Consider the following 21,169-nt stretch of genomic DNA (forward strand, 5'->3'; position numbering starts at 1 on the left):
AGGTAAATGGAAACATTTTTTTTTTTTTTTTTTGTACTGGGAATCGAACTCAGGACCTTGCACAAACCAGGCAGGCGCTTGTGCTACTAAGCCATATTCTCAGCAACATTTTCCACATTCTAGAATAGCTTTCTTCATAATATGTTCATTTCCTATATACAGGTACAGTGGTACCTCAGTTTATGAACTTTATTTTTTTTTTATGATTTTGGGGAAGATAGCTGCATTTGTTTGTGTGGGGAAGATGGCCATGATCTTGTTTGTCACCAAATGGGGAGTTTATGAACAGAAGCAAAATTTTACTAAAAGCTTTTGTTTGTGAGCTGCATTGTTTGCAAACAGAAGTGTTCATGAGCCAAGGTATTACTGTATTTATGGATTACTTTGCATAAAAATATAGTCAAATGTTATTTCATATAGTAGACAAATTCCTAACAGATGTTCCATAGTAATACAGAGGTTGTTTTTAAAGTTTTGCGATTGTTTTGTTTCTTTAAGGTCAGACTAATTTAACGCATTTCTGTTGTTTTGTCAGCCTAATTCCTCTTGTCGCATATGACTACCACATAAATTCTAGAAAATTAGAGTTTTATAATCCTCAAAAGGATAAAAAAAACACAGTTTTTTATTAAAGAATATTCTATATCAGTCGGGTTAACATGTACTATTTGTGTGTTTCCTGTATTGAACAATAGACAAAGTTAAAGACTATTTTAGTGGCTTTTATGTTAGAAGTTCTGGGATTCCAGCATTAACGAAGGAAGGTATGTGCTTACAACAAGTTTTTAAGTTTAAATTTTTTTATTTAAATTTTTAACTGATACATAAAAACATAAAAATTGTACATATTAGCGGGGTGCCATGTGATTAAAGCAATTTAAAAGGGGATGCTTACAATCCCTCAATCCCTGTTTAATCTCTAGAAATGTCAGGGTCGTGATGATAGAAGGCAGAGGGGAGAATGCCCCTTTTAAAAAAATTTAAAGGAAACACAGTGTTAGCTTGTTTTCTAAAATGCACACTACAAGAGTACAAAGCCTCATTTCTGTTAACACGGTAGTTTTAAACCCTTTGCAGACAAGCATGGTTTGGTGACAGTGCCCAACTTCAGGTGTTAGAAGGCGTAAAGAGATTTATCTTGGAGTGCTTGCTTCTCCATCTGACACCTGCTGTTCGATTGGTACTTCTTGTCACAGTCCAAGCACCTTTTCTGCTTGCAGCTCTGTTTTCCCACCCTTGAGTCCTGGTTCAATTTTCTTGTTGTCAGCAAGGGGTTAGGAGCTGTGATGTCCTCATGTGGGGAGTTTCCTCCCACCCTAAAGCAAAGACTGGCAGATAGGTCTGTGAGGATGTGGCCACTGGTCTACGGATGAGTTAGTGATGTGGGATCCATGGCACTTGACTGCTGGCCACAACCACTGTCAGAGGCATAGCGTACATGTAATCTATCAACGTTTTTAAAAACTTTCCTGAGGTACAAATTGTATATAATTCATTTATATATATTTTTCCCATATTTAATTATTAAACATTTCAAACATACAGGAAAATTAAAAGAATTTTTCAGTGAATGCCTATATAACCAGATGCTGTAGTTAATATTTTAGTATATTGAAGTATAGCGTAGTGAGACTACATTAAGACTGTATTGTAACCTAAACCTGAGATCATCTAGTCCTATCACTTACAATTTTCTTTCTGGCAGTCCAACAACCTTTCTTTTCTTTTTCCTTTTTTTTTAAAAAGATTTTGGGGAACAAACGCAGGGCCTTACACGTACTAGCCAAGTGCTTTACCTCTAAGCACTACCCACAACCTTTCTTTTAACATAAATGCATAAACCTACAGTCTTTAACTCTGTGTCTATGAGACATTATTTAACCTGCTTATTTCATCAGCGGTAATAACACTTAGTTACCCTTCTTTAGCCACTGAGCCAGTGACAGAAGCCCCCAGTGACCCTTGTAAGTAATATACAAGTTACAAGAATGGTGCAGTTTTCCTCAGCCTGTCCCAATTCTGGAAGCTAGAAGCCTCTTGGGTCACAAGACAGCTGTGATTTCTGTTGGGACCTGTTGAAACTTGTCAGATATAACAGTGTGTGCCAGATTTTATGGAAAGTTGAACAAAATCTCCAGCCAAAGCTGACAACGGCTGCTCTTTATTGAATCTACAGAATAAAAAGGGCACAGAGCTGCTGCTTGGAGTGGATGCTCTGGGACTTCACATCTATGACCCTGAGAACAGGCTGACCCCTAAGATCTCCTTCCCGTGGAATGAAATCCGAAACATTTCATACAGCGACAAGGAGGTAGGACACGTCTGTACTGCAGATACTGCTGGGTAGCCCAGTGGCCTAGAGAAAGGTCTTTTCCCACCTCTCTCCCTTGCTGGAGCTCCCTAGCCAGGCCAGCTCCTTGTTATCTGTAAAAGTCCCTTAAATCCCAGGCTTTGAGATTTTGATTGTTGATTTTTAAAATATTTACAGAACAGTATTGGCATCCTTTTTTCAAAGGGCATTGTTAAGCCCCACTATTGACTAACAAAAAACTGGGAGGCTTAACCTGTCAGAGGTAAACCCTGAAGAACAACAAAAAAGATAAAAGAACATTTTCTTATTGCTTGACTATTTCCGGTAATAAATTCTCTTTGTATTTTAAATGCGGTCTGTATTGAGGCCTCTCTTGGTGTCCAGAGCTTGACACATGTGGAAAAATATACATGTGTGCACATACACGTGTGTGTATGTATCTTTTTCAGCAGTGGTAAATAAGGATATCATACTACATGCTGGGACCAGAATTTGAGAATAATTAAGTTTGAGTACTTTAGATTAATACTCGTAGAATTCAAATATTTCTCTGTGTAAGACTTTCCCCAAATCCGTAGTCCTGTGTTTACTCATTCATTTATTCATTTTCTTATAAATGGTACTGAGCCTTGTGCATGCTAGGCGATTACCCTACCACTGAGCTACGTACCCTAGCCCTTATGCATTCATTTTAAAGGAATTACTGGGCTTTGTGCTAGGGTTTATAGGGTAAACAAAGACAGAGATAAGCCCAATCCCAGCCTTCCAGGAAGTTATAGTCAAATAATGACTTGAGTGCTATGGTGAGTAAATGCAGTAGAAGAGGATGATGATGGTGATGAGGAAGAGAAGAAAGAGGATGGGAGGAGGAGAAAGAGAAAGAGGAAGAGAGAGTGCACTTGTGGCCTTTATTTAATTCATGTAAGAATCCCCTGCAAAGGCAGGGGCTGTGTTTTCAGTATCTGGGTTACACCAGGAAGTAGAAATGCAGCGGAATCCAGAGACTTGTATTTGATGGATGAGATAGCAGAGGCTGGGAGCCAGGGGTGGCTGATGGATGCCAGAGCCCCTGCTTTTCTGGGAGGGCCAGAGGCATAGGAGACAGATCTAGACTGCTGAGTGCCTCCCTGATGCCACATTCAAGGCACAGAGCGGGGAGTGAATACCAATGATAGCTTACGTTGTTGCCTCAGAACCCAAAACCCTAGGCAGATTTCCTGTTTTGCTCTTTCTTCATAGAAACTCAAGGGAAGGAACACCACGCCTTGGTTTCCAGTCCATGATTAAGATTTATGCAGCCATGCTTGATAAAGGCAATCGAGCTTCTTAATTCCAAACATTCTGACTTTGAACTTTTTAAAGTAGATAGTGCGGGAGATGAGCGTTTGGTAGTTCTGCTGTGAAGTACCTACATTGAAAGTGCTGCATGACTTACAGCTAAGATGTGCCACAGTGCAGTAGTTCTTCATCTCCCAATTTCATAAAGTCTATTTACTGTACAACACACATTTGTGCACTAAAAACTCCCCAAGTGCTCATTTTTCAGAGAATCCAGGGATTAAAATCTCCCCTAGTATGGCCTGACACAGCAAACTCTAATCTGCCCTCCCAGGGGCAGGGTACCATCATCTTCCATCATGTCAATAACTCATGCAGGAAACGGACCCCAAACTGCCTTGGCGTAATAGGAAATAGTCTTGGTAGTTAGGCAAGACAGCTGTGCTGTCAAAACAGAAATAGTTTATTTTAAATTATCCATTGATTCTTTGTATATGCCCTGGCATTGTGTGGAGCCTGTGGTTTCCCCACTACTTGTGGTTTCCTACTGACAGCTCTGGGGTTTGACAGCAAGGCCAGAAATAAGCTCATGAAATTCATAAATAGCAGCCTACACAAGCGCAGTACTGCTTCTAAGTTAGGTTGGCCAAAAACTGAATAAAGGATCATTTTCTGTGCTCAGTGTGCTAATCCCTTGTTGGACAATATGACAGGTGAAAGAAATACCCGAGAGTTTATCTTCCCCAACATATTTATATCTGCTAAGCCCGTCTTTTTGTTTGTTTGGTATTTTGGGTTGGGCGGGTGTTTTGCGATGCTGGGGTCAAACTTGAGGCTTCATCCGTGCTGAGCATGTGCTGTCCCACTGAGCTATCCCACCAGTCTGGTAATTCCTTTTTTTTTTTAGTTTGGGGATGGCTACACAAGTCTTTCTTAGGAATCAGTATGCTCCCCCCACCCCCAAATTAGGTACTTAATCCAGGGCCTTTGCCTTGAACTGTACCTCCAGCTTTTTATTTTTTTATTTTGAAAGTCTTGTTAAGTTACTGAGTTGCCTGTGTTAGAATCCGTCTGCCTCAGCCTCCCAGAGTGCTGGCGTTACAGGCATGCAGCACCATGTCCAGTTTCAGTATGCTACCCCCTCCAATTTTTTTTTTTATTATTATAACACATCATAATTACATTGGCTTGGGGGAGTTGGCACATGCATATAGCATATCTTGATCATTTCCACCTCCCCCCACCCTGATCCCCTTCCCTATCACCAGCATGCATTTTTTTAAAGCGTACTCTAGGATCTGTCTTGGATTCCAGGATCTGCCTGGTCCCCTCAGTAGTGGTAGAGAGTGGTGATCACATTTCTTCCTTCTAGGCTTTCCTGCCAAGAGTCTGGCTTCTCCTGCTGAGTTCTTCCTGCTCTGGCTTCTCCTACTGAGTTCCTGTCCTGTCTTCATCATTCATCTTTCTCTGTACTTTGACCCATTTTTATTTATGTTTTATTCCTGCTATTAACAGCTTTTATCAAATTATCCCACAATTAGAGACTGAGGCCACTGCCTGTATGCTGTCATACTAAATCTAAAGCCGTCTTTTATTCCTCAGCGTCACCCCCAGCCCACCCCTACCTCCCTCCCAGTCTAAGCCCACTGCATTTTTTTTTTTTTTTTTGGTCTTTTTGAGACAGGGTCTCACTATGCAGTTCAGGCTGGCCTTGAGCTCACTTTGTAGCCCAGGCTAGTCTCAAACTTGGAACGATCCTCCTGCCTCAGGCTCCCAAGTGCTGGGATTACAGGCGTGCACCATCATGCCCAGCTCAGCCCGCAGTATCATTAACACCAAAAAGCTAATAACGTCACACACAGCACACACACACACGCACAAACTCTGCCCCTTTCCCTTTCTCTACGTTACTGCTACTGCTTGCCTGCTCCAGAATACCCCACTACCTTTTAGCTGCTCTGTCACGATCTTTCCCCCACCCGCCTCTTTTGTTTTTGCCGTGCTGGGGATGGAACCCAAGGCCCTGTGCATGTGAGCGAGCCCTTTACCCCTGACCCACACCCCCAACCCTTGTCATTCTCATCTAACACCAGCTCTGGTCCCCTTCTACTTGTGCTGGACAAACATTTATGATGGACATTTGTGATGTGTGCCACCAATAAGACAGGAACGTATTGTGTCATTTTGAGTAACTGATGATTGTTAGTCTAATTCCTATGAGGTTATGAGCTTCCTGAAAGCAGGAGCTGTGCCTTCTCAGACTGTGTGGCCGTCCCAGTGTTGGCCTTAAGGGTAGACGTGACGGGTTCTGATTTCAGGTCAGCATACAGCCCCTCCTCACAGCCACCCAAGACAGCTTAGGATGCTGAGCCTCCACAGCCCCAGAGCCCGTACCCTCGACACACCTAATTCACAGACTTTGTGCCTGGGTACCAGGAAGCCAGGGCAAGGCAGCGTCATGCTGGTCTGTGCCCCCTGTGATGGCTGCTTTGTGGAATTTCTCAGTCGGTGGTAGCAGTGTAGGTTGTCACAGTGATACCATTTTCTGCTTCTTTTTTCAGTTTACTATTAAACCATTGGATAAGAAAATTGATGTCTTCAAATTTAACTCCTCAAAGCTTCGAGTTAATAAGCTGGTAAGTTGAAATCCTGGGTTTCATTACTGATAACTAGCTTTTCTGAAAAATTAAGTGCTACTTTTTATGAATATCAGAGTGACTTTTTTTTTTTTTCCTCTTTTCTTGTAGTATTGATAGTCAGATGCTCTACCACTGAGCTACACCTGTAGCCCTTTTCATCTGTCTATCTGTCTGGATTTGTTGTTGTTATTGTTTTGCCTTTTTCTTTTCTTTTCTTTTTTGTTTTGTTTGTTCTTCTACGTTTTTGGTGCTAAGGACTGAACGTAGGGCCTCACGCTTACAAGGCAAGTGCTCTACCACTGAGCTAAATCCTACCACCTACCTATTTATACTGTGGACTGAACTGAGGGTCTTCACACTGAACTATATCCCTAGCCCTTTTTATTTTTTATTTTGAGACTGAGAATTACTAAACCACTAAATTGCCTTGGCCGAGCTCCAAGTTGTGATCCTCCTGCCTCAGCCTTCCAGAGTGCTGGGATTACAGGTGTGCACAAGGCTAGCCTCAAATTTATCCTTCTGCCTCAGTCTCTCACGTAGCTAGGATTATACATGTATACCACCATGCCTGGCTTCAAAATGATGTATTGTAGGCTATAGAATGATAATACTCTTGGTACAGCTTTTTCTTTAGCTTAAAGTAGAGTCAAATCTAACTTTTTCCCCCCGATGCTGAGGATTGAACCCAACGCCTCATGCATCCCAGGCAAATATCCTACCACTGAATATTCTACCACTGAGTTATACCCCTAGCCCTCCTTGTCATACTGATTTATGGTTTTATAATTGCTATGAGTTTTTTTTTTTGGTACCAGGAATCGAACTCAGGACCTTGCACTTGCTAGGCAGGCGCTTGTGCTGCTGAGCTATATCCCCGGCCCAGTTTTTATACTTGCTAATGAAATTGAACATCTTTTTTTTTTTTTTTTTTTTGCTACTGGGATTAAACCTAGGGTCTCACACTGAACAGTGTTCCCAGGCTCTTTTTTTTTCTTTTTCTTTTTATAAATCTTGAGACAGGATATGAAGTTGCTCATTCTAGCCTTGAATTTGTGATCCTCATGCCTCAGCCTCCTGAATAGCTAGGATTAAAGGCCTGAGAAATTAGACCTGACAATCTGAGCATCTTTAGGTATATTTTCTGGTCAGTCTTATTTCCTGTCTGTTAGATGCTTGTTTCATGCCTTTTGGCTGTTATCCTCTTGGGTTTTTAATTTTTTTCTTCATTGGTTGTATCTTCTCCCAATGTACAGTTTTTCCTTTTATAATATCATGACAAACACATTTTAAAAATTTTAATGTGAACAAATATAAAAATCTTTTCTTTAACCATTTGTGCTTTTTGTGTCTTGGTATTTTTCCTTTTTCTGTGATTATAAAGATACTCTTCTTTATTCTCTAGTAAGTTTCAAGGGCTTCATCTTGTATTTAAGTCTAATTCTGGAGTCCATTTTTGTGTATGGTGTGAGAGAGGGATCCAACTTAGTTTTTTCTAGCCCAGGTTACTCAGTGAGCTTTCCTGTCCTCCCTGATCTACAGAGCCACATCTTGACTTAGGAGGGAAGGATGCATCTGGAAGACACGATAAAAGGTCTTCTCTTCCTCTGTTCACAAGTGAATTTTACTTCCCAGCTTCTCTTCATTTTGCATGTCTCCAGAGCTCAGAGCACTAGAGGCTGACAGTAGGGCTTTGGAATTTTACTCCCGTTCCTTCCTCAGCTTTGCTACTACCCACAAGGGTCCAAGAAGCTGTAGCGTGAGTTGGACTGAGAGGCAGCAAGGCATATTTGTGAGTGTAACATTGCTCCTTCTTCTGTGGCCACAGATTCTTCAACTTTGTATTGGGAACCATGACCTATTTATGAGGAGAAGGAAAGCCGATTCTTTGGAAGTTCAGCAGATGAAAACCCAGGCCAGGGAGGAGAAGGCTAGAAAGCAGGTAAGCAAGACCTTGTTTTAACTGATGGAGTCCCTGCTTGGTCAGTTGTGGCCTAGGAAGGAAGGGGGGTTGTGGGCCAGTAGAAATCATTTCGCCATGAATTTTATCCTGTTGGATCTTTCCTAGCTGATATCCAGCTGGTGGGATGTTAGCTGTGAAAGTGAGCAGTAAATTCTAATAGCATATCTAAAAGAAACATCTCCAGTCATTTCTACACGTAAATGAAGTTAAGTGTGATTAACACAGGTTTGGGATGCGGTAGCTAAGTATGCTTTCGTCTCTCCATACACTTAGCTGTCTTTCTCTTTGCATGCCCCCTTTACCTGGCCGTCTCCTTTTCTAATTAGATGGTGATGGAATAGATGGCGGCATTTCAGCGCTCGCTGCTGGAATGCTAATTAGACTCAGGCCACAGTTCCTCACTGCGGGTCAGGCTGGGCGCACACCACCTGCTGTGGGAGGTGCCAGGAGCACCTATCAGCAGACTGGAAGAGCTGCATCATTGTTTTCTGTTCATAGACCTGCTTTACTCACCAAAATCCACACACCTAATCTGGGCCTCACTGCTGAGAATATCAATTGTGTTTTGGGGTGAACTGCTAGATAGAGTAACAGCAGCCACGGTCGGCTGCCCTCAGGACTTGCAAGCTCAGAGGTGTAATAATTAGTTTGTGTGCTGCTGTCTGATTCGGGTACCCCGGAGAGGCTGACTTCCATCCCTGCGATTTACAGTGAGATGCCCAGTTTGATCCAGTCAGCCGTCAGCTCTCCATCTCTTTGCTTTCTGGGACAGTGGGCCATTGATGTGCTCTTTGGGGTGCTTTGGGATGACGGGATTGGTTTTATTGGAAACAGAAATGCTAGTGAGCCAGTGTGGGGTCATAGTGGCAACTTCAAGAAGAGCTCCCTTTGACATCTTTCTCAGTAGAGCAAAGCTCAGAACTGAGAGATCTGAAATTGTCAAGGAGCATGCAGGCCTCTGGGGCTTGGTAAAGAATAGCTGCACACCCGCTAGCCTGAACTGAACTGCCAATAGGGCAAGGGACACATCCATGGCATGTCAGCAGCTAGAGGTCAGGGGCTTCGTGGCCCAGTAGCACAGTGACCTTGGAGCTAGATCTGATACTAAGTATGTGACTCAGTTTTCTTATCTAGCAAGTGGCACTAATGATACCTCTTTGTCTCAGGTCAAAGATGTTATGCCTGAAGCTTGGGTCATTCTTGTTGTAAGTGATAAACTGCTTTGCAGATAGAAAAGTCTTTATTGTTGGAGTCAGATCTCAGAAAGTATAGCACTGGGAACTGAAGGGGGCTGCCTGGGGCTTTTTTCAAGAGCTGAATAATAGAGAGGGAAATAATGTAATGGAAATTATGGAACAAATTGGCCAAGCTTTTCATTGACCTGCAAGAGGAAAAGCAGAGCATTTATAGTATTTTATTGCTTGTCTGTGCATTATTCTTTAATGTTCCGATGCATTTTTTTTGGCTTCATATTTAGAAAAAGCAGCAGTCTTAGAAATCTGCTAGAGTTTGGAATAAGATTAAAGCAAAAAAGAAGTAATTAAATGTGCTTTCATTACTTAAGGCAGAAAATAGTGCAGTGGTCACTTGGTGGCTTCTGCTTTCTGAACTCAGTTAGTACCCTGGGATCACAGAGAATAGCGCTGTCCTAGGCGTGTTCCCCTTATTAAGCCCGGCAGGTGGCCCAATTAACACAGTGATCTAGAAGGCAAGGGAGACAGCAGGGACATGGCGGCACGGCTTTGGAATGTTGCCTTAAGAATGAGCGCTGTGTTCCCCGCCTGGCTCCAGAGTTGCCTCTGCGTGGGGCCCTGTGAGGTTGTGCTGCGGCTGCTGCAGCTTCCTCCCCTGTGAAAAACTGTGTGGGAGCCATTGATGCATCACACGTGGTTCCATCCTCTCCGTGGGATAGAGGCAGGAGTAGAGCTGTTGTGGATGAGATCAGAGATGTGTGAAGGGTCTGTGCAGATTAGAAGTGATGAGGCAGCTCATCTGACCAGATGAGAGAGCTGTCTGTGTACTGTGTCTCAGGGAGGAGAAACCTGCGTTGTGATCCGCCAGCCACAGGGCAAAGCTGTGTGAGGTTTCTAACCAACGTGGCGTTACAAGGTCACGGTTGCCATACACCTCGTGTAGGAGTGTTCCCTTCTGTCCAGGTGGATGCTGAACTTGGTGTTTTGTTCTTCATTCATTTGTCTATTCACTACTAGAATTTTTGCCAAGGAGCACAGCTTCCCCCTCTGAGGCTGGGTTAGAAGGCCAGAGGGTCATAGGCAACAGGAATGACCCAGGCTGCCAAAAGGGAAGGGAAAAGAAAGGCCCTGTAAGAGGAGGCTCTGCAGACTGGGTTTCTAGGGGGTTCTTAAAAGCACTGTGAGTCAGTGCCTACTCGTGTTCACTCCCAGATGGAACGGCAGCGCCTTGCTCGAGAGAAGCAGATGCGGGAGGAGGCTGAGCGCACGAGAGATGAACTGGAGAGGAGGCTGCTGCAGATGAAAGAAGAAGCAACAATGGCCAACGAAGCACTGGTGATTTCTGTAGTCAGGGTCCCAGGGCGTTATGTGGAGACTTCTGTAAATAAGCAACATTTGCTTTCAGTTGGAGACTGAGGCAGATAGATCATGAGTTCAAGGCCAGCCTGGGCAATTTGCTGAGATCCTGTCTCAAAATAAAAAGCAGTTGGGAATGTAGCACAATGGTAGAGCCACCCTGCTTCAATCCCCAGTACCATACACAAAAAGTGTCAGTGCTGGAGCTAGGGATGTAACTCACTGGTAGAGTGCTTGCCTACTATGTGTGAGGCCCCAGGTTTGATCCCTAGCACCACAAAACATCTGTGCTGACAAAAGCAGATTTAGGCATGTACAGCAAAATTCCACTTTGACCTTGGGGTTGCCTTTTTCTTTTGGTACCAGGAATTGAACTCAGGACCTTGTGCTTGCCAGGCAGGCGCTTGTGCCACTGAGCTAAATCCCTGGCCCTTTGGGGTTACTTTTAAAATGGTGCTTCTCAGCTCCAGTACTGCTGATGTCTGGGGCTTTCCTCTGTATTGAGGGATGGTTTGCAGTGTCCCTGGCCTCTGCCTGCTAGATGCCAGTAACATCACCTCATCCTTGGTGACATTCAGAATGTTGCCAGCCATGCCACAGGTCTCCAGGGGTGACAAACCTCCCTCTGGTTTTGAACCACCGATTTAAAGAGATGATGTTGTTTTTCTGCCTCATAAAACATTAGCCTCAGCTGAAGTGGGTGCTCACAGTGTTTTTTCCTAGTCTTCCTGGGTGAAGCCTCAAGAATCCTGCTTTTTAATAGTAGGGGGATTTGGCTTGTTGTCCGTTGCCACAGGTCCCTGAAAGTGACACTTAGTGACAAGGCCCAAGGAGTCTGAGCCTGCTACTTGCTGACCTACTTGTCTGAGGCCGGACCTGGATGGGAGATGGGCACTGCTAAGAGCATGCTTTCCTCCAGATGCGGTCAGAGGAGACGGCCGACCTGTTGGCGGAAAAGGCCCAGATCACTGAGGAGGAGGCCAAGCTCCTGGCACAGAAGGCCGCAGAGGCTGAGCAGGAAATGCAACGCATCAAGGCCACAGCCATTCGGACAGAGGAGGAGAAGCGCCTGATGGAGCAGAAGGTGCTGGAGGCCGAGGTGCTGGCGCTGAAGATGGCTGAGGAGTCGGAGAGAAGGTGAGGAGTTGCCCTGGGCACAGGGAGCCTAAGATCCTAATCGTGCCCCGAAGCAGAGCTGGACACAACCATCCTCAGGCTGTTCTCCACCCCCTGGGGTGAGGAGGCTCCTTCCATGCCGGGCCCTTAGGACTGGGACTGTTGGAAGGGCACGGAGTGCAGTTCTCTGGCCTCTATGCAAAGACCCCATCCTCCCATAGCCAAGTTTGCAGCAAAGCTGTTAAGCGCATCTTCAAACTGCTTTTAGCTAAGGAGATACAAAGAGGTTCTTTTGCATTTTTAAAAAATGCAGTTCCTTCCCCTTTTTTTATTTGGAGAGGATGTGAGAATACAGCAATTATTTACATGTAAGGAAAATTAGGTGCCAGCAGCCTTCCTGGCAGATGAGGGAAGGAAGCTGCGGTCCTCTTTGTGACCACGGTGCCCCAGCTCGTGACCAGGTTGAAGTACCAAATTGTTGTCTGTACTTTTCAGAGACTATTCTAAGGTCTGGATTGTTCTGGTCCTGCACCCTTCAGATAAACACTGGCACATTCCCCACAGCATCTGGTTCTATTGATTTAGAACACTTGAATTTGGCTTCTAGCAACTAAGGTGATTCACTGTAGTTTCCTCACCATTCTTTGCTTGTCATTCTGAGAATATGGTTTCCCTGATGTCTGTCCTGCCCAGGCCCCTTTCTCTATGTGGGTCACATCCTCTGTGAGTGATAAATGTTGGGCCAGGTGCCCATGTCCTAGGCCTTACGTGCCACTTCCAGTCCATGTCCCATAGGGCAAGGATCTGATTGGCCCTCAATGATCAGGTTTGTCTTTCTGCTCAAGCAAAGTGGGCCCTTTGTCTGAGGGTGCTTTACTTGGGAGTTATAAAGAACCCGCTCTTTTATATTCTGGCCTTTGTGGTCTAGTATAAGACTTTTGATCACTAGCACTTTCATTTGCCCAGCCCACTTTTATCCAGAAACAAACAGAAGAGAGCATTACCCCCTACCACCACCATCACCTATTGCAGAGGCTTTGTGTTTTTTGAAACAGCATCTTGGTATGTTGCTCAGGCTGGCCCCAAATTCCGGGGTTCAAATGATCCTCTGGCCTCAGCCTCCTGAGGACCTGGGACTGTAGGGGTGTACCACTGTGCACTGAAGCTTACACAGTTTCTTGTTTGGCTCTTGTTCCACCGGTTTCCCTGGTCTTCCAGTGTAGATTTACCAATTGAAATAAAATAATGCCTAGGAATACTGCTCTTGCTTCGGCAGTTCTGACTTTCTATAAATGTCCCTGCCCCACGGTCCTTGTCTGCCTTGTCAGGAGCCATCCTTGAGGTAAACCCAGCTGCCTTGGGACGGGGTGGGAGTGGGAATCACCTTTCTCTACCCAAGTTCTTCTATGAGACTGACATCTCATTTCTTTGTAGGGCCAAGGAGGCAGATCAGCTGAAGCAGGACCTGCAGGAAGCCCGAGAGGCAGAGCGAAGAGCCAAGCAGAAGCTCCTGGAAATTGCCACCAAGCCTACATACCCGGTGAGCCTGGGCAGGGGCTGCCAGCCCCCTGTGGCTGCTTTAGACCTGGTAACTTCCTGTCCTTCCCATTCCTTCCGTTCATCTGACAGTACCTTCAGGTTGACAGTTCCAGCAAAGCATGGCACACCCAATGGTGCAGAGCCTGCCAGGCACTGGGCAGAACATCCCTGGTCACCATTTAGCTTCAGCCTAGTCAGTTACCTCTCTGATTACCTAGGTAACAGGCAACAGAGCCTTTTCCAGCTCTCAAATATTTTTCTTATACCAAGTAATACAGTTTTAAATTATCCTCAGAAGAATTTGCTCTCTAGTCTCCTAATGCTTAGGTGAATATAATCTTCTACTATCAGTAGAAGTAGTATCAGATACTTCTACTATCTACCATAATTATAGTTCTGGGAAGGGACTGACGGTCTACCTCAAAGTGAATTATTGCTATAAAAGAACCACATTTCAACCTCCGTTTTGGGACAGGAAGACAGACTTCTGGTAAATGGGATCACAAAGTAAACAGAAACTGCTTTCCTTCCATTCCATTCTGCAAATGTTTTGTCCACTTAATGCCACACCATTGAAAATTTATATCCAGGCAGGTGTGCACAGGTGCCTAGAACACGGCCCAGCCTGGGGGTTAGGAAAGGCTGAGAATGGCCCCTGAGCTGACTCCTGAAGAGGAAGCAGGGACTAGCCAGGCAGGGAAGAGATGACAGGATGTTCTAGGCAAGGGCACAGATGCACCCTACAGCACAAACACATGGCCATTCATACACATGGCACAGACAGACACTACACATTCATGCACATGGCACAAACACACACACTGCACTTACACGCATATGACATACACAGGGCACAAGAGGTATAAAATACCCAGGGTATGAGCTGGAGAAATGTCAGCAGTTTACTATGCTGTGTGTCATGGTTGTCAGTTACTGGGTAACCGCACCCCAAGTCAAATGTGTGGCTCCCAATAACCATTTATTATGACCTCTCGCAGCATGGTGGGTTGATTGGGCTGATGTCCTCACCCAGGGCCTCTCAGGTAGTCGCAGACAGGCAAGAGCCAGGAATGGAATCCTCTGAGTGCTCAGCTGGATTGTGTGCCTGAGATGCATGTGTACATTTAAAACTTACATTGGAGCAAACTTCATGCACTGCTCTAACTTTGGTCTTCTTAGCAACAAATCCTGGAAGAGATCATCCATACCAGGTTTTAACCACATTCGGGCTGATGGCTAGATTGCGATGCATCTAACCGGTCCCTTGCAGATGAATATTTAGTCTGTTTTCTTTTATAATTTCGAACAAAACCACATTGAGCATCCCTGAATACAAATTTTTGCATATATGTTGTGTCCATATTGGTAGAGTAGATGATCATAAATAGAACTATGGGGTCAGATATTCCATTTTGATGCCCTTGAAAGACATAGTTGTACCAGTTTCTGCTCTCACCAGTGTTGCAGCAGCCAGTACTCATCCTTTCTGGAAGTTTTTATGAAGTATAACAGGGATACAGAGAAGTGCCCAAATTACAACTGTACAGCTTGCTGAATTTTCGCAGACAAAACATACCTATGTATTCAGCCCTTGATCAGAAAAATAAATTCATAGGGCCCCAGAAGCCCCTACTCAGCACCACTTCTGACACCCTTCAGATACCCTGCTTCAGGCCTTATTGTCCCATATGGAAGTTCTGAGGCTCCACCCCTTCCCAGACTCCACCTTAAACTCAGGGAAGGATCCAAGGATGAAAAAGAGGCCAACTCAGCCCTCAGGAAGTGTGGAGACAGCAGAAAGAAGACACAGCCTAAAGAGTCTTTACTGTGTAGAGTTAGGGCAAAGATCCACTACAGAGCCATGCAGTCTTAGGGGCCAGTGAAAGAAAGGGCAGCTTTCTGTCCGAAAGGGATCTGGAAAGGCTTTGGTGAGAGATCAAAGGGTTTGGGAAGGGTCTTACAAGAGGGATAGAGCTTAAGAGATGGGAAAGCACCACAGCTCAAGGAGTACTAAATACCACTTATGACTTAGTAGGGCAAATAATTAAAGGAACTGGGGAGGAGATTAGTACCATACTTTAGATGACCCTCTCTTCTGGGATGAGAAAGTCCCAAAACAAATCTAGTGACTTCATGCTGTGCTTCATCCTGGGCCCTGTCTTCCAAATTCAAGCCCCTTAGCGTGCTGGTGGAACCTTGCTGGTCCAGAGCCAGTCTCCTACCCACCTGGCCACACAGGGGCTGCAGATGACCAGCAGTCAGGCTCTTGGCCCAGCTTGTCACCATGCTTCTCACCTGGCACCCTTCTCCTTCTGACACATTCTCTGATTATAGCAGAAGCAGCATCTTTTCCTGCGTGTCCCCGCTGGCCCCCTTGGCCTGTTTGCTCCCTGGCTGCAGTGTCTGCCTTTTCTAACTGTGAATACATCTGTTTCCTGAACAAGACTTTGAATTGCTCAGAGCCAGAGACCCTGTCTTGTTGTCTGCATCCCCAGCTCCTAGTGCAGGAAGTGGGAGTTTGCTAAGTGAAAAAGTGAGTAGGAGTTTGTGTTTGATTTGACTGAGTGTAAGAAAGGTTAAATTTGTGGGAAGACAAGTAAATTGACTGGTTCGATCACAGTAGCTACCACAGACTGGGTACCTGTATGTTAGGGTTGTTAAGCTTTTGTCTCATTTAATTTCTACTGACTAGTAAATATTATACTGACATTGAAGGTAAGTTTTAGTGTTCCCTTTTTTGGGACTGTTTACCTGGGCAGCATGGAATGTGGAGGACATGTTCTTATAAACCCCGAATCTCCTAATTCTGAGCTTTCTCACTGACAGCCGGTGAACCCAATCCCAGCACCAATGCCTCCTGACATACCAAGCTTCAACCTCATCGGCGACAGCCTGTCTTTTGACTTCAAGGATACTGACATGAAGCGGCTTTCCATGGAAATAGAGAAAGAAAAGTATGTAGTCCCCTGTGGCCTGCTTGGGGAGCCGGGAACATGAGTGAATGAATCTGAGTCTGGGGACACGGGGAGTCGCGACAAAGGTCTGTTGCCAGCTCCTGCAAAGGTTTACTCAGTTATCACCCGTGGAAGGACAAGTTTCCTAATTAGAAATTAAAGATACTGCCTGGCAAGTGCAAGGTCCTGAATTCGATTCCTGGTACCAAAAAAAAAGATAACAGCTCAGCAGTCAGTTTTCTAGGATAAAAATGACATTTAATTGGTGACCTGGAGTTTATAGCAGCTCAGAACGCTGACTGAAGAATGGAGCTAGGTTCTTAGGCACCTCCCAGTCAGTCACACTGCTGCTGTTGCCATGTGCTACACTGCAGTTTCCTAGTCATGTTCCCTGAAAGCTGGGCTCAGTGGTGCTTCCTGTGTCTAGAACAGAGGTGAGACAGAAGGAGCTGGGGCTTGAGGCTGAGGAAGGCCGGTGGCCAGGTGGGATATCTGCTGCGTCGGACAGCCCTCAGCAGAGCCCCGGCTTGGCCTGGGCTGCCCTTATGGTCAGTGGAAGTATAACCAAGATGGCGAGAGTCCTACTGCAGAGGAAGGTGAAGCAAGGGTCCCCCCATTCCCAGAACCAGAGGGAGACTGGTTCCACAATCGGCAGAAAACAATCACAGTAGCTACCATGGACTAAGTGTTCCTATGTTAGAGTTTTTTAGCTTCTGTCTGATTTAATTCCTACGAATGAGCATTACACTGACATCTAAGGTAAGTTTTAGTGTTCCTTTTTTTCCCCCCCTGGACTGTACTGGAGATTGAACCAAAGGGCTTCAAACTGAGCTACATTAGTCCCTTTTATTCTTTCTATTTTGAGACAGGGTCTCCCTAAGTCACTAAGTTGCCAGGTTGGGCTCAAACTTGGGATCCTCCTACCTCAGCCTTCCAGAGTGCTGTGATCATAGGCAAGCCCCACCATGCCTAGCTTCAGTGTTTCTGTTTCATAAATGAGAACACAGACTTAGTTTACTGAGCTCACGCAACATCACACCAACGACAAAGAGCAGGCCAGGGCTCAAAACTTCTCTCCTTGTGTGATTACCTCAGGATAACTGTCTAGGAAAGTACCTCCTTGGAGTCCAGCCTAGGCCACCACAAGACAGGCTGTATTTCTCTCCAGGCCCTCATACTGAGGGCATAGACAAGAAGCTGGTGGCCTAAGCCACTTGTGGTAGTATCTTCTAAGTTCCTGTCATCTTCGTCAAGATGTGCATATGTATGTGGTTGTGATCATTGTGAGGCTACATCCTGTTCTGTGTCCTGCTTTGTTGTAGTTTATATTTTCTTATTGTTCTAGTGTGTTGAGAGTGCTATAACAAAATACCAGTGGCTAAGTGGCTTATAAGCAACAGATATTTATTTCTTGTGGTTCTGGATTGTAGAAATCCAAGATCAAAGCATTGTCAAACTCAGTCTGGTGAGAACCCTCATCCTGGTTCTTATGCAGTCCCTTCCTGCATTATTATCATATGAGCGAGGAGACTTCTGGGATCTCTTTCATAAGGACAACAATCTCATCATGAGATCCTTGAGTCTGTATGATCTAATCATCTTCTCCTCTGGATGCCTTCACATTGCTGATATAACTAGGGAGAGACAGATATTCAGCTCCTAGCACGCACTTCTTTTGCTCATGTTGTCAGAGTCCGTATCCTAGCCATGTTAATGCCTTCAGAAGTTTCCTTCATATTTGTGTTGGATTGTTTTCCCGGCCTTGCCCTTGTAGTCAGACACTTCAAAGGTAGATTCCAGATTGTCACCGTGATAGTTACTGTTGCTCAGTGTGTCTGCCTACAGGTAAGATGGGGCCTTTTCCTTCCTCGTGTTGGTTGAGTGAGCTTCTGTCATCTTAACGAGTTGAGGTTTGAGTACAAGTGGGAGTGTGGATGTGACCTGTCAGAAGAGATCATCTGAGTTACGGCTCCAAGGAGGGTCAAGACAAGGACGTTATTTTGGGTGCCAGGAGGTTCATTCCATGTGCTGTTTTGTATAGAACTAAAAGTTACCTATGCAAGTGGTATTCGTTGAGTACCCTGGGATTTTACAGAGGGCTTTCCTATACTTTCTTTAGTCCTGACCACAGTCCTGGGATCATTATCCTAATTTTACCAATGAGAAAAGATTCCTGGCAGTCAGGTGACCGTCCCAAGCTCCCACAGCCCATGAGTGGCCAATTGGAGATGTGAACCCAGGGCCCCAGCCACTGGCTCCCACACTGAGCACACGTGGGTCACAGAGCATCTTGACCATGCCGCAGTGCTGGCCTGAGCCCTGATGCACAGTGTCCTCTTGCCGTAGAGTGGAGTACATGGAGAAGAGCAAGCATCTACAGGAGCAGCTCAATGAGCTGAAGACGGAAATCGAGGCCTTGAAGCTGAAAGAGCGGGAGACGGCACTGGACATTCTGCACAATGAGAACTCGGACAGGGGCGGCACCAGTAGCAAGCACAATACGATTAAAAAGGTACTCAGAGTCTCCTGGCTTTTGCTGATCAGGACATTCATTAATGAAATGTGAGGTTGGCATCTGGTTTCCTCAGGAGCCGAATCATTAGACTGTTGTCATTTTTTACATGTACTTAGTTGGGGAAATTTTTCAGCTCCTGCCAGAAAGGAAATTTAATCTGCCAGTGACCATGAGCCCATTGGCTTGATGGAAATGGAGCTTGTGTTAAAAGCTCTGATGAGATAAATCCCTGCTAGAGCAGTTTTGGATCCATCATTGAGCACTAAAGTAGTTCTGCATTTAAGCCAAAGGGGGTGATGCCTAGGGAGCTGCCTTGCTTAATGTGAAGGCATAATGAAGAGGCTGCTGATAATGGTGTCCCCTCCAGTCTTCTTGTGGTTTGCTATGATTTTGTTTGTTCATTTTGTTTTTTCTTTTTTTTTTTCTGCAGTAATGAGGATTGAACCTAAGACCTCACACATACTAGACTACATCCCCAGTCCTTTTTTAAAAATTTATTTATTGTGACAAAGTCCCACTATCTAGCCCACACTGGCTATGAATTCTCCATGTAGCCCAGGCTGGCCTTGAGCTCACAATCCTCCTGCCTCAGTTTTCTAGGTGCTAGGATTATAGGTGTGTGCCATCATGCCTAGCTTCTACCCATTTTTTAAATTTTATTTTGAGAAAGTTATCTAGGCTGGCCTTGTACTTGAGATCCTCTTACCTCAATATTCCTACCATCATCACCACCATTAGCTGGCTTAGAAGCGTGTGCCATGACACACAGCTTCTTTTTGAGTTTTTAAGTGGCACAGACTATACCGTCTTGTTCTTGATTGAGAAACCAAATTTTATATTTATTTATTCATTTATTTATTTATTTTGTCTTTTTGAGATAGGGTCTCACTATGCAGTTCAGGCTGGCCTTGAACTTACTGTGTAACCCAGGCTGGTCTCAAATTCACAACGATCCTCCTGCCTCAGCCTCCTAAGTGCTGGAATTATAGGCGTATGCCCCCATGCCTGGCTAAGAAACCAAATTTTGAATTTCAAGCTTTTTTCATACTTCAGAGAAAGTATCTAGGGAAGCCTTAATTTTTTTTTTTTTTTTTTTAGACAGGGCCTCACTATGCAGTTCAGGCTGGCCTTGAGCTCATTATGTAGCCCAGGCTGGTCTCGAACTTGGAATGATCCTCCTGCCTCATCCTCCCAAGTGCTGAGATTACAGGCATGCACTCCTATGCCCTGCTGAAGCCTTAATTTTTTAAAAACTGAGTCTTCATTTATGAGGCTCAGGTATCCTACCTTTCCCTCCTGATATTTAAAGCTCTTGGCATTTTGGAGACTTAGCAGTTAAAGTTAAATTCTATACCCATTATTAGCCCACGAGTATGTGTCTTATTTGGGGAAAGTAGAAAGGTCTTTTCTGGCCAACCAAAGCTCTGCTTTTAGCTGATAGCCAGGGATCAGGTTATACCTGTAAAAGAGATGTTATTTAGATTGAATTTAGGTAATGATTGATAGGGTTCAGTTTTTACCCTTTACCTTAGTCTTTAAAATGGCCTCCTAGTGTAAGGGCTGTCTCTTTTCCGTGGCTAAGTTCTGACTGGAAACCCCAAGAAATCTGTGCCTCATTGCCCACTGCTGATGGTTACAGTAGGGAACCCCCACTTTTTTCTCGTGACTCTAGTTACAGTTGGCAGTGGGTGGAGAATTCCTTTTAATAGTGTAACTTAGAAGGAAAGGCATTCCCATGGTCTGTGTTCTTCTTAACCTCTGGCTTCTGTCATTTCCTGGATTTCCAAAACAAAGTTATTAGTTAGCAAAAGAGGGGTTAAACAGAGGCCTCCATTATTAAATGAAGGAATGAAACAATGACCGGGCCAGTGAGCTGTTCAGCCCGTGAGGGAGACGTTTCAAACCTCCTGCCCCCGCCCCTTGGTACCTGGGTGGCAGGAGCAACCTTCTCTTTGCTGCTGCTATTATGTGGTGAGTTGGGCCCTCAGCCTTTTGCGGCCCTCCTGAAAACTGGAGACATAATTTCAAGTCATAAAAGCAAACAAGTCACTCCTCACAATTTCAGGCCTGTCTAAGCATTTTGCAAATGGCACATGTGGCATTGTTGATATCACAGGGTGTGTTTTTGTTTTTCTTCATTTTATTTTGCTGGTTTAGCCTCAAGCCCAAGGCAGAAGACCTATCTGCATTTGAGTCCTCAAAGTAGGTTATTCCCAGGTACTCTGTCTGTGGTGATGGTCCTGCCCTCTGTGATACTAACCTGTGCATGAGCTTGCCTGTCCCTGTCCCCGGGCACGCTGCAGCATGC

General features: G+C 44.9%; 1 protein-coding gene across 3 annotated transcripts in view; it reads left to right on the plus strand.

Moving 5' to 3' along the window:
- Positions 1–21,169, plus strand: part of Nf2 (neurofibromin 2 (merlin)) — an 87,866-nt gene that overhangs the window by 52,460 nt on the left and 14,237 nt on the right. The window contains exons 8-16 of one of the 3 annotated variants that reach the window (XM_005396218.2): positions 2,177–2,311; positions 6,151–6,225; positions 8,054–8,167; positions 10,594–10,716; positions 11,657–11,874; positions 13,288–13,393; positions 16,219–16,346; positions 18,693–18,858; positions 21,019–21,078. In XM_005396218.2, the coding sequence (XP_005396275.1) occupies positions 2,177–2,311; positions 6,151–6,225; positions 8,054–8,167; positions 10,594–10,716; positions 11,657–11,874; positions 13,288–13,393; positions 16,219–16,346; positions 18,693–18,858; positions 21,019–21,054 (1,101 nt within the window). In that variant the 3' untranslated portion in view covers positions 21,055–21,078. The remainder of the gene's footprint in view (positions 1–2,176; positions 2,312–6,150; positions 6,226–8,053; positions 8,168–10,593; positions 10,717–11,656; positions 11,875–13,287; positions 13,394–16,218; positions 16,347–18,692; positions 18,859–21,018; positions 21,079–21,169) is intronic. The other 2 variants (XM_005396217.2, XM_005396216.2) reach the window with 2 other exon arrangements.

Source organism: Chinchilla lanigera, unplaced genomic scaffold (assembly GCF_000276665.1).
Source record: "Chinchilla lanigera isolate Chin_1 unplaced genomic scaffold, ChiLan1.0 scaffold00054, whole genome shotgun sequence".
Classification (NCBI taxonomy): Eukaryota; Metazoa; Chordata; class Mammalia; order Rodentia; family Chinchillidae; genus Chinchilla; species Chinchilla lanigera.